Source organism: Sphaerodactylus townsendi, linkage group LG12 (assembly GCF_021028975.2).
Source record: "Sphaerodactylus townsendi isolate TG3544 linkage group LG12, MPM_Stown_v2.3, whole genome shotgun sequence".
NCBI classification, from domain to species: Eukaryota; Metazoa; Chordata; class Lepidosauria; order Squamata; family Sphaerodactylidae; genus Sphaerodactylus; species Sphaerodactylus townsendi.
In genome coordinates, this window is record NC_059436.1 from 8546752 (window position 1) to 8559940 (window position 13189).

At 45.0% G+C, this 13189-nt stretch overlaps 1 protein-coding gene across 2 annotated transcripts in view; it reads left to right on the forward strand.

Annotated features, from left to right (window-relative positions):
• Positions 1-13189, forward strand: part of ZMIZ2 (zinc finger MIZ-type containing 2) — a 108173-nt gene that overhangs the window by 73982 nt on the left and 21002 nt on the right. For both annotated transcript variants that reach the window (XM_048512435.1, XM_048512436.1), the window contains 6 exons: positions 870-1072; positions 5490-5682; positions 6382-6645; positions 10232-10411; positions 11061-11141; positions 11836-12007. In XM_048512435.1, coding sequence (XP_048368392.1) covers positions 870-1072; positions 5490-5682; positions 6382-6645; positions 10232-10411; positions 11061-11141; positions 11836-12007 — 1093 coding nt within the window. The remainder of the gene's footprint in view (positions 1-869; positions 1073-5489; positions 5683-6381; positions 6646-10231; positions 10412-11060; positions 11142-11835; positions 12008-13189) is intronic.

Sequence of the window (13189 nt, forward strand, 5' to 3'; positions counted from 1 at the left end):
AGAGGGAAACAAATACATAAGTAGCCCACAGCTTAGTTCATCTTCTCTGCAAGCATTCAGATACCTTGCACCAGTGGTGCAATTTTAAGGGCTGTTACTCCAGTCTCAATCCATTGAAACAGGGCTGCGATGCTGGTCCTTTGCTCTGTTGCCCAGCCAATGTTTAGCAGAGCTTCTTCCCAGTTGGTTGCTTTTGCTTGCAAGTTAAGCAGGAAGTGCCCATGTTAATCTCTTGGTCTGTTTTCTGTCCATTTTTGGCCTTTGAACGTTTATGCTTTGATTTGTTGGTTAAAAAATGTAAAGTGATATACAACTTAGCTATCTGACAACAGTTCGGTGAATCCAAATATCTTGAGTATCTACCCTACTTTTCTAATCTTTAGTGTCAGATGATAAACTGGGGGCAAGGCAGAGTGGTGGGGAATGGCAACTGCAGCAGGTGGAGCCTATTTTCACATCTCCGTAATTTCCTCTGTGTCATTCATTGTTTCTTGTGTATCCTTCATTCATCCTTCTGATGCTGCTCTTCTTCTGCATCCAAACTATTGCACTTGTCTTACTCCACCTAGGATTGCCATTTTCTAACTGCATGGTTAGACAGATGAAGCCTTTTCTGGCAAAGGGAAAGCTTCAATTACTAAATTTTTGTGTCTTGGGCTGCTATTTAAAAGCACCAAGGAAATGCTAGGTTTTTAAAAAAAAACATTCCTAGCTCCATCCTCAGGTTACTGCTTGTATGGAATAAAGAGAATAATACCTGTCACTCCAAATGATGATGGGATTTGTCTTCCTGTTAAAAATTGGAGAAAATCTCTGCCATGCTCTCTTGCTTTTTCACACTACATCTCTTGGGCTCTAACTTCTTGCAGGTTTTCGGAAACCCAATGGGCCCTGGGGGAAACACCTCTGGCAATCCCATGATGCCCAGCGTGGCCAGCAGTGGCTCTGGAATGAATTCTCCTCCCTTTATGGGACAGCAGCCTTTCCCAGAGGGTTCCACCAGCAAGGGCTACGTGCAACCGGGAATGTATGGGCGTACCACTTACCCAGGAGGGCCAGGCTTTACCACAAGGTAAGATTTGAACCACAGTTTTGCTCACTGCTGATTGTGCATTGTATCTTTGAAAGAAGTGTATTCTCTTTGTGAGAAATATGTTCTTTCAGTTCCCATAAACTGTTGGGGTTTAATTTATCTTAACATTAACACTCTCTCACTGTAAGTGCACATTATGGACCTGAGCTTGCTGGGTAACGTTGGCTCAGTCACACTCACTCAGCCTAGCCTACCTTACAGGATAATTGTGAAGATAAAATAGTGGAGAGGAGAACAACGTAAACCACTTTGGGTCTCATTGGGGGTGAAAAGCAGGGTATAAATAGAGAAATAAATGCACACAAATGAAGGTATTTATCAGTGCAGTCGTATGCACAGTTATACCCTTCTATGTCCATGAAAGTCAATTGAACTAGAAGAGTACAACTCTGCTTAGGATTTTTCTGTATATTTCCAATCCACCTCCTCCTGACAAAGCTAGTAAGCATGTTAAAATCTAAAACTGATTTTATGGATCATCATAAGTCGAAAGTGAATTGATGGCACTTAACACCCAGTGCATTTCAGAATTGTCCATGCCTGCTTTACTCAGTCATTAAAGCTCACTCTGAACAAAGAGAAGTCACAGTGCTTTTATCAAACACGGGTCTATTATGTGCTGTTGTGGGATGGACTTGGCAGGTGGATGGCCTAGGGAAGAGGCCAATTTGGATTCATCAGGGAGGTTGTTTTGTTTTGTTTTTTGTAGTGTGCTTGACCTCTGATAGACAGAGGATAGCAGCAGTAAATAGGCAGCGATAGTCTGAAACAGGTTCCTTCTCCTCTGGGAACCCCAGTGAAAGGCAAGAGGCGAGGTGGTTCTGTTTATGTGGTGAAATGGGGCATCAATCCCGCTTGATCCAACCAGAAGGTGCCTGGTTCTCCCAGAGGCCAACCAAATGCCCTTGGGAAATTTACAAGCAGGGCAAGAAGTCCCCATCTCTCCTCACTGACCCCTCCCTCAATAATTGCCATTCAGTCCTATAGTCTCTTGAAACACATATCTGAAGCTGCCATGGCTGTTGCCCTGTAGCAGCTGGTATTTTAAGGTATCTTGCCACAAAACATGGAGGTTCCATTTAACCATCCTGCCTAATTATCATTGACTTACCTGGTCCCTGTCTAAAAGCTGAAGGAGTGACCATGCTGCATCACGTGGGAGTAAGACCCACAAGTTAATAAAATGTTGTACGAGGCAGTGCTTTCTGTCCCAAATATACTGCGGTCAGACTTAGGAATCCTTTTGCTTCTTCCTTCAGGATCTGAAAACAAGCATAGGCCAACGAATCTATCTGTCTCTCTCATGCAGTGCTTCCTCAGGGCTGCATACGTCGGCTGCTGTGGGTACCGGTTGGGGAGAAAGGCGGGGTATACATGAAATAAATAAAACCAAACAAATGGTTCTCCTCTCCTCCATTTTATCTGTTTGGAAAAAGAAAAGGGAGGGAAAAACCCTGTTCCCTCATGAAGAGGACAATATGTGAATTAGCTCTCTGTGTGAACAGGACTTAAGGTACATAAATGAAAAGCTAAGCCCTCAGAGGCAGCTTACTAGATGCAGAAGGAGTCATCCCACTCTTAGCGTCATTACTGATGCGTGTGTGTGTGGGGAGCGGGGGGAGGCGATGTGCATGAGGGCTCATAGTCATCAGACTTGGTTGCATAATATCCATCCTTGCCGTGTCATCTTGCCCTGTCTGGGCCTCTAATTGCTGTCTGGCAATCCACCTCTTCCATTTCTAAACAGCCAGTAGGAATTTTTGCTTGTATTAGTGCTCCTTACTGGGGTACAAAAGCCCATTAGTCCCCGGTACCTAAAACAAAGGGAGTGGTGGTGGTCACTTGGAGCTTTAATAACAGGTTTATTGTCCTAATTGGCTTTTAAAAGCCCCAGTGGTTCCTAATTTTATGTTTTGAAAGATTTTGTCCCCTCTGGCTCTTCAGATAGCTTGCTCCTCAGTTTGTCATTGCCTGCCACTGCACAGCGTCCCTGGGCTTCCTTGGTGGTCTCCCATCCAAATACTAACCAGGGATGACTCTGCTCTGTTTCTGAGATCTGATGAAATCAGGCCAGCCTGGGCTATCCAGGTCAACACATCCAGTGGACTTGCCCTCCAGGAATCTGTGTGCCTCTGTGTAAATTGCTGTCAAGTCACTTCTGACTTGGTGACCCTATGAATTAATGTCCTCCAAAACGTTCTAGGATTAACAGCCTTGCTTGTGTTGGGCAATCTGAGGCCTCCTTGATTGAGTCAGTCCATCTCATGCTGGGGTTTCCTCTTTTCCTGCTGCCTTCACCCTTTCCTAGCATTATTGTCTTTTCCAGTGACTCTTGTCTTCTCGTAATGTGACCAGAATACAGACCACGGCCACACAGCCCGGAAAACCCACCACAGCCAGTTGAATCCGGCCATGAAAGCCTTCGACAATGCAATTTCCTCAGTTTAGTCATTTTACCTTCTAGGTCGAGTTTAGGCTCGATTTAATCTACGAAGCCCTAAATGGCTTGGCTCCTGCCTATCTGAAGGAGCGCCTGCACCCAAATGTAACTGCCAGGGCACTGAGGTCACAGGGGAGGCAGTCCTGGTGGTACCTCCTCCCACTGAGGCGCAGGGGCACACGAGAGGGCTTTCTCTGTGATTGGCTCTGGAACAGTCTCTCCTCAGAGATTAGCCATGCACCTGTCTTTTATGAATTTAGGCCCATGGCGAAGACCTTCCTCTTCGCACAAGCGTTTGGCTAGCCTCTCTGGAAAGCCACTCTACATCTGCTGGTCTGTGGGGTGGGGGAGTAGGGGTTGGGGTTATTTTAATGCTACTTTTATTGTGGGGTTGTTGTTGTTGTTTTACAACATGTAAGCCGCCTAGAGACTCTGGTAATAGATAGGGCATAAATATTTATTTATTAAATAAATACATACATATAGAGCTCACTTGTTTGTCTTTTTGGTGGCCCGTGGTTGTAAAATGCTCCTCCAGCCCCACATTTCAAGGAACCTACTTTCCTTCTGTTAGCTTTCTTTATTGTCCAACTTTCTCACTAACAATGGGAAATACTGTGGCATAAATTAACTTGAGCTTGGTTGCCGGTGACACATCTTTACACATAAGAATTTTTTTTCTAGCTCCTTCCTGGCTGCCCTTCCTAATCTCAGCTGCCTTCTGGTTTCTTGGTTTCAGTCTCCTTTTTGGTTGATAATGGAGTCAAGGAACAGAAAATCTTGAACAATCTCTTATAAATCTCCCTCCTTCCCTTTTAAAAGCCCTCTGTGCTCATGGCCATCGCTATATCACTCAGCCTGAAGCACAGGAAATGCAGGATATAAATATTTTATTGATAAGGATAATAATACATCCACTGGCAGTGAATCCCACAACTTAATTACTCATTGAGTGAAGAAGTACTTCCTTTTGTCTGTCCTAAATCTATTGCCTATCAACTTCACTGGGGATTCCCAAACAGCAGTTCCCTGTTGGGACTCTTGCAGTCACATCCTCTGTCAATTGCAGTTTCCAAACACAGATCAGAGAGATGACCCTGAGTGGATCATCGCACAGTCTGCTGATCCAGTTGAAATGTGGTCATGTATCACCGGAGCCAGATTATCTTGGTTAATATCCTGTGGCTTCTGCTCACAATACCACTCTGGCTGGTGACTGGGCAGAGCAATCTGACCTGTCTGACAGGCGTCATCAGAAGAGGGAAGGGATACATTTGATTGCAAACTTTTCCAAACCTGCTTTTTCTAACAAGGGCTTGTGCACTTGGAACCAAGAGAGCCCAAGTTCATACGTGCCTTTACTTTACCTGATATTTTATTTGTAAAAATTATTCTGATGGTAGTTTTGGGATTTTAAGGAAATTAGGAGTACCTTGAAGAGGGTCTGGGAGTTATTATGCTTTTGTATTTTGCCACAACCCTCCTTGGAAGAGCCCAGGGTGAGTCAGTACATGCTCTCCCTCTCCTTTATCCTTTATCCTCATGACAACCCTGTGAGGTAGGGTATACAGGGGGATAATAACTAGTCAAAAAGTTAACTTGCACCTGAATGGGGTTTCAGACTTAGTTTTCAGTGGTCTTAAGAGAATTAATACACCATCTTAGCTTTCAGGTAATACAGACAATTAGGAAGAATCTGTTGAGAAACAAGAAGCCATAGGAAGAGTAGAGAAGGCGTATGTTGGTGGCTTTATGGCCAAGGCTTCTGCTTGGATTTTGTGCATTTTCTGTGCCTTTTCACAAGGTTCATTAGCTTGCTAGAACCTTGCTTTTCAAAAGTGTGTTCTTGCTGCACAAGCAAGGATACCAAAGCCCATTTCAGATGCCAGGTCCTTCCCGTCTTCTGCATGCAAGGAATGTGCCACACCCTTCCCCATAACCTCCTTTTCTCTCCAGTTACACAGGCAGCCCAAATGGCCCTGGGGGAATGGGCATCCCCTCACATACTGGAAGGCCCCCTGCGGACTTCACCCAAGCTGCAGCCGCTGCTGCTGTTGCAGCCGCAGCGGCCACGGCCACAGCCACGGCCACGGCCACAGTCGCCGCTTTGCAAGAGAAGCAGAGCCAGGAGCTGAGCCAGTACGGAGCGGTAAGATGCTGCCTGTGATTCATTGCATGGGGCGTCTCACTGTTGGAGGGAATCAATGAAAGAGTGACTTGATGAGCGCGGAAGGGGGAAAGGGTTTAATTTGATTTAGAAGGCAGTAAGGCCCCCTTCCAGTGGTTAGTTGTATCACCTGCTTGATGTGCCGAGGTACCCTTTTAAAACAGATGCCTTAGCCAAATCTTGACTGTGGAAATTTGTGACACTCGTGCCGCTTCATGGATCTCTTGGGCAGTAAAAACAATCACTAGCTGTTACCCAGAATTGGAAAATCCCAATGTTTTCAGTGAGAGGGAGCAGAAGCATTTTAACCCAGGTCAAACTGTTAGAATAATCAGTCATAGCAGTTGCCAAGGTCACTGGGAATAGATTAAGCTGTGCAAGAGGTCTTTCTGACCTTCCAAGTATATTTACACGCACACTCCCCAATATCTCCTTGCCAGATTATTTGGCTTTTCCTTTGTAAGTCATCTGGAAGAGATACTACTGAGTTTACCCAGAGTTTACCCAGCGAACCAGACTCTCAAAGTGAGGGAAGGTTTTTAGCCAAGTTTTCATGCTGAAATACTGGTTTATGTGGTGTTCATTGGTGTAAGGATTTGTGTTCTGTTAACCCCTGGCTTCTATTTGACCTTATTTCACGCTCTGTTGCTTAGACTTCTTTTTTTCTTTCTCTTTCTGCAGATGGGGGCTGGTCAGCCCTTCAACAACCAGTTTCTTCCTCACTCGGGGCCCCGAGGACCAGCTGTGCCCCCCGGGATGAATCCTGCCAACATGGGTGGTGTGATGGGTGCTTCTGGAATGTCTCCCATGAGCATGAACACAGCCAGGGCTCCTGCCATGAATGCCTTGTACGGTGGACAGCGGATGCCCCAGCATGGATACCCTGGCCCTCCTCAAGGCCAGCAGATCCCCAGGCAGACTGTCAAGAGAACCTACTCCAGTGAGGTGAGAACTGCCTAGGGCCATGGTGGCGAACCTTTGGCACTCCAGATGTTATGGACTACAATTCCCATCAACCCCTGCCAGCATGGCCAATTGGAGCTGCCTGGTATTGAATCAGACCCTTGGTCCATCCAGCCCAGTGTTGTCAGGCTGACAGCAGCTCTCTAGGATCTCAAATCAGAGGTCTTTCACATTATCTACTTTTAACTGGATATATTGGGGACTGAACCTTAGACCTGCATGCAAATCATGTGCTCTGCCACCGCGTCAGGGTTCCTCATGAGGTATACATAAGGATGCTGCAGGCCATTGATTCTCTGGAAGAAATAGGGGCATACACCTACACACACACACATATACCCAAAGGTAGTTATTCAAAGAGATTTTAGAAGCTGAATGCTCGGTGCCAGCTACTGAGAATTGTGGAGCCACCGAACTTATGCAAACTGGAGGTTTTCATTCCCCTCGATCTCCCCCAGGCTCAGGGAAACCTTTGCATTCTCTCTAGGTGCAGAATGAGGCACGGCAGTTGGGTTCTCCATCTGTGCTGAGCTCCATGAATATGGAGCACACTCTGACTCTTTTGGCAAGCGTTGTCACTCAATGTGCCAAGCTTTCTAGCATGGTACACTTGCGTATTTACACAAGGGAGACCAAAGGGAAAGGAGGCGTGACAAAGAGGCCTGCACCGTCGACCTTAATGTCAACCTTATTCCAACCTCCTTCATTCAAATCCAGAGTCAGAATCTTCTTGGAAAACACAGAAAGGAACCTCTGAGAAATGAGATCAGTTCCACTTGGTGTGTTTTTAAAGAATCCTCTTAGCGTTCATTAAACTTGGCTTGGTAGTGCTGTTGCATGTCTATGATGGCTGTTCCTCATAGTGTTAGTGTGGAGGGATAGTGCTAGTGTGTGTGGGGGGGCATGTAGCTGTACTCACGTGCTTCTTTCTTCTCTTCCTTGAAGTCACCCTGGTGGTAACTTCACCTAGGACTAGAGAGGTTCTCGATCTTTTTAGGGGTAGCTTTCTTCCTTGTACGATCCTAGAAGAATACCCAAGTGCCTTGCCCTGCCCAATCACTCGTGCTGCCAAACTAAAACCAAGATGGGCATGTTTTTTTATCACAAGGTGATGCTGTTTTATCATTTCATGTAATATTTCACGTTATAGATGGCTCAAGTGAGGCAAGTTTTATCTAGTCTAATTAAAAAGTACAATAGCTATTAGAGAAAGATGAAATTTGATTTGATAACAGCAGTGTTCAGTGTAGTTTCACAGGTGTTTGTACTCTGATTCTATACGACCCCTTGCCGGAAGTTCATTGGAGAATGAGTGAAAGAAAGTATTAAATGTAGTTGAGAAGCAATTAGATTAGAATTAAAATAACAATGAGTGTGATTACATCTAGCTTAAAAGAGAATTTTTAAAAAATTATGCATCATTGTTTGCTTGACACCACAGAAGTCTTATGTTCATATGTTCACTTATATATTCTACATCCTTAGATAGGTACCGGATATTTTTTTTTTGGGTCATGTTCCCAAATCCAGGTTCTCTGGAAGAAGGTTTTAGAATTGATTATTGGAACTCACTGGCTAAATTCCACCGGAACCAAGGATGTTTCTACTGAGTTGTTTGAAATCTGGTATAACTGATAATATATGTGGTACTACCAATCAGTTTGATGGTTACAGTTAACATTTGTACAGCTTGCATAGTGGGCAAGAAAGAGCAGAAGAAACCACTCTAGCCATCAGCTGTGAGGACAGCTCTGTTGTCCAACTGGCAGTTGCTTTAAGGCCATGACTGGGCCAAGGCTGTATCTGCAGCAAGTCATGATGCTGGGATCTGGTTGAGAAAATTGTGCCTCCCATCCTATTTACTGTCCGTGATTGCCCCTGATTAGCACTCTACTTCCTCTTCCCCTCTCATCAAAGAGGCGCTATCATTTCCCTAGGTTATTTAGGTCCAAATGGTCCATGATGCTCTCCATCCTGTCTTTTGTTCTTCCCCAACTACCTCCATTAGTGGAGCCACTTTCCTTTTCAAAAGAACTAGTGGGCTGGTTTGCACATATCCAGACAGTCCCCATAAATGACGGTAATCTTGACCTTGCACTACCCAGCGATTGTAGGAGCCAACAGGGGCATCTCATAGTATTCTTCGCTTTACAGCTTCTCCTTTTGTTTTGCATACATCGTCACAAACTTTTGGCCCAGGTGCAACTTAAACAAAAGACTGTCTGAAATCTTCCTGCAAGGATCTCAAGGCGACATATCATTATCCCCTCCTCCATTTTAGCTGGTTCGAGGTCACCCAGTGAATTTTCATGACAAGCGGGGATTTGAACTTTGTGTCTCCCCTTCCATAGGCAAATATTGAAACCATTATGCAACCCTGACATACACATTTCATACAAAAACATGCATTAAAACAGGTCAGTTAAACCAACATTCTTAAAGGCTTCTCAGTAGCAGCTGCCCTTCATTATAGAACTGTCTCTCCCGAGAGCAGTGCTTGGTTTCCTCACTAAAGGCCTTCTGGCAACAAAGGAATGTTTTAAAAATCCTTAAGACCTTTGAGTTGTCATTTTTCAGTTCTTTCTTTCAAATGGATTTTTATTGTTGTATATTTTTTTCCTGCTGTTAAGCATAATTTTTTGGCAAGGGAGCACAGAAATGTTCCAAATCACATCAGTCACTGCCCCTACAGTTAGTATCCTGTCCCATTGATGAAATTATCCATGTTAAGTGATTCTGTGAACAAATGCTTCTGGTCCTTATAGTGGAGGATGTTTTTACCCCTTTGCTCACTCTGTCCAAGTTCCAGTCGAGCTTAGGAAGAAGAAGCCATCTTGGGTGAGAGATATAATAGGCCCCTTCCGCACACGCAAAATAATGCGTTTTCAAACCACTTTCACAACTGTTTGCAAGTGGATTTTGCTATTCCGCACAGCTTCAAAGAGCACTGAAAGCAGTTTGAAAGTGCATTATTCTGCATGTGCGGAATGAGCCATAGATCCCAGGCTTTTTCCGAATATTCCAGGGACCTAAGGACAGCAGGAAATCACATAGATTTCAATTGCATATGTATAGGAGTCTATTTTTGAAGGCCTAATGTGCAAAAGTGAAGCAATTCCCCTTCTTTGGCACAGTTGCATCCATGCCATGCTGCCCAAGAGAGCTTTTTCATGTGGAAAGAACCTTGGTCTGAATTCTGATCACATTTCACTCTCAGGCTCATTCCGCACACGCAGAATAATGCACTTTCAAACTGCCTTCAGTGCTCTTTGAAGCTGTGCGGAATAGCAAAATCCACTTGCAAACAGTTGTGAAAGTGGTTTGAAAATGCATTATTTTGTGTGTGCAGAAGGGGCCTCAGTGACCTTTTGCAAAGTGTTTTGCAAATAAAATTGCCTGCATCTGTGCTTAGATGCCACGTCAGGTGGAGGTCCTGGCCAGGAGATGTCCCAACCTATGAAAGTTGTGTTTTTTTCAGTGAGTTTCTGTTGATATCAAAAGAATACCTTTTAGTAACCCTGGTATCAAGCTGTTATAATTTTGTCTTGTGTTCTTTGTTCTCTTCCAGGGCTATCCAGGACAGCAGTACATACAAGGTGGCCAGTACCCCTCCCAAGCTGGACAGTACGCCCCCAGTGCTCCTCAGCCATCAGCTCCGTCTCCCTCCTATCCTGGTCACAGAATGCCCATTCAACAGGGAATGAGCCAGTATCTTTCTGCCTCTGGCACTGGTGGCCCGTATTATAAGGTACCCAGTTGCTATGGTAACAGCTTTCAAGATTCTCAGTGAATGCGAAGAAGAAATTGTACCTGTAAAGGGAGAAAGGAATTCCCTGGTAAAAATGATGAATATAACCTAACGAGAGAGATTCCAGTCCTGTCAGCAAGGGCCCAGACTGAGCCACCTTCATCTGTAATATTTATTTATTTTAGAGCTCTACCTTCTGTCCAAATAGATTCTAGGAAATTAACCTTCCTCTCAGCCAACACACAAAATGGGTACTAGTCATCATATGAGAAGGACAGAAGGACTTTCTTTCTTGACGCCCCACGTTAATCAGTGGCAGGAATATAAAAAGGACAAACCCTTGATAGGTATTTAGTCCCCAAATTGGCCTCTTTTAGCTAATGAAACCTCTTGTTGTGTCAGCCTAATCTGTCATCCCTTTCTATTGAAATCAACAGGTTTAAAAGAGTGTCACTCTCTCAGAATAGCTCAGTTGGTCATTGTCAGCTAGGTACTGACCCAGAGTTGTAGTAAGTTATTCCACTCTAAAAAGCTGAGGAGAAAAGTACCATAGTTAGTGCTGAGCCATATTCGGTCATGAGCACAGGTGTGGTCTTGGAATCATAGGTTGCTCTGGTAACGCTGGTCTTTGGGATTCTCTCCTTTTCAGCCTACCGATCAGTTCAACGGTCAAAATGCCAACTTCAATGGAGGCAACTTTGGCAGCTATGGACAGGCTGCCATGAATGGGGTGAGTCCTGTTGGGTCAGTCTAGGACTGGTGTGATGTGGTCAGAGCATGCAGCTAGGGCTTGAAAGATGGAGAGTTCAGATTCCCAGTCAGCTAATTGCTCATTGGGTGACCTTGGGACAATTACTCTCTCAGGCTGATGTGCCTCACACAGTTGTAAGAATAAAATGGGAGGACAGAACTGTTTGTGGCCCCTCAGCCACTGTGACAGGTATTTTGGATGCTTACTTGTGAAGAATATTCCCAATGAGTGCCTCCTAAAATAACAGCCCTATTGAAGAGCAGCTATTGTTTCCACTGATGTAGGTTGCAGTTCACCCTCGGCTTAGATTCATTATGCCCACAAACACACATAGAGCTGTCATCAGATTATTGGTTTTCTTGGTGTTGAAAATGGGATGTGAAATCATTTGTGGACCACACACGCACGCACACATGCACACAAAAGACCAATCCCCTTGTGTTAACCGGTCCAGAACTATACCTCTCCCTGTCTTTCTACATTCTGTCATTAATATGGTTTGAACAGATGAAGTTGTATTGTCGAAGCCTTTCACAGCCAGAATTGCTAGGATGTTGTGGGTTCTCCAGGTTGTATGGCCATGTTCCAGTTGTATTTTCTCCTGATGTTTTGCCTGCATCTGTGGCTGGCATCTTCAGAGGATCTGAAGCCTAATGTTTGATTCTCCTTTCAGCCTGGAAGATCCATGCCTGGCTACCCCAGCTCCCCGCTACCTGGCAACCCCACACCTCCAATGACACCTGGAAGTAACATCCCTCCATACATGTCCCCTGGGCAAGATGTGAAGTCACCCTTCCTTCCGGACATCAAACCCAATATCAATACCTTGCATCCGTCTCCGTCTGGTAAGTCTTAAGTCAAGGCCTCAGAATTCTGACTGGATTGCAGGTGTTCACACGAAGCTGCAGACTGAGGTGGAGGAGTTGGCGGCTGGTGGGCGGGTTTGATTGAATCATGTGTATCTTCATCTCCTAGCATTATACTTGGTAGTATCCTACCATGTGCCAGAGGAAATCCCTTCAGCATAAGAAGCCTTCTGCCAGCTTCCTCTTCTGTTGGAGGAAGAGCCTTACATTGGTGTAAGGCTCCAGGCAGGTGAAAGCCTTCACATTTTGCTGAGTGGAGCAGTAGGATATAGGCAATTGTATTGGGCTCAGACAATCCTGTCAGTGTCCACGGGCTTGTGCACACGTGCCTGCGCGCACACACACACACACACGCACACCTTTTTCAAACTTCAAAGTCTGCCACTACTGTAGCATGGAAGCCAAATTGGACTTTCTTCTTCCCCTATTCTCTGCACACTGTTCCAAGAAAAGGTTCAAAGTAGTAACAGTGGGCTGGTGACTTGTATTGATGTCTGGGGTTACAAGCCAGAAATCCAGCAGTCAAATAACCCTTCCTTTCTGCTTCCTACACAAAAACTGTGCTTCGTGCTTTGGTCTTGTCTAATTATTCCCACCTCCTCCTTCCATCATATCTCTGCCTCTTGCCACTGTTCTTTGCTGCTAAAACAGTTCACCTTTCTAATAGATTGGGCCACGTGACACCCCTCATGAAATCCTATCCTGGTCTTTAGACTCCTACGTGGCCTTCTCCTTCTTGTTTTTCTACTCTCATATTGGGATACTTCCTGCCCGTGACCTTGGCTTCTCAGGCATCACAATCTTCACTCAGCTGTCTCTTATCCTCTCAAATGACTCCTGCCTTTCCCTGGGCTGGCCCTTATGTCTGGAATTGTCTCCTGCATGTTGTTACCTTCACATCTTTCCTCAAAACTCAGCCTTTTCCAATAGATTTTGGGCACAAACCATTAGTTTGCATCCCCCGTTGAGCCCAGGGGAACACAGTGGGATGGATGCACATTCTTCCACTATTTAGTGCCATCTTCTTCCCCCCTGTTCTATCTCAAAGTTTAGATTGTAAGCTCTGTGGGGCAGAGATCTGTCTTGTACTCCGTGAAGTGCCAGGTCTGTGGCTGGTGCTAAAAAGAAAAATAAATAGCCCCCTTCCCAGTAGAAAACTTG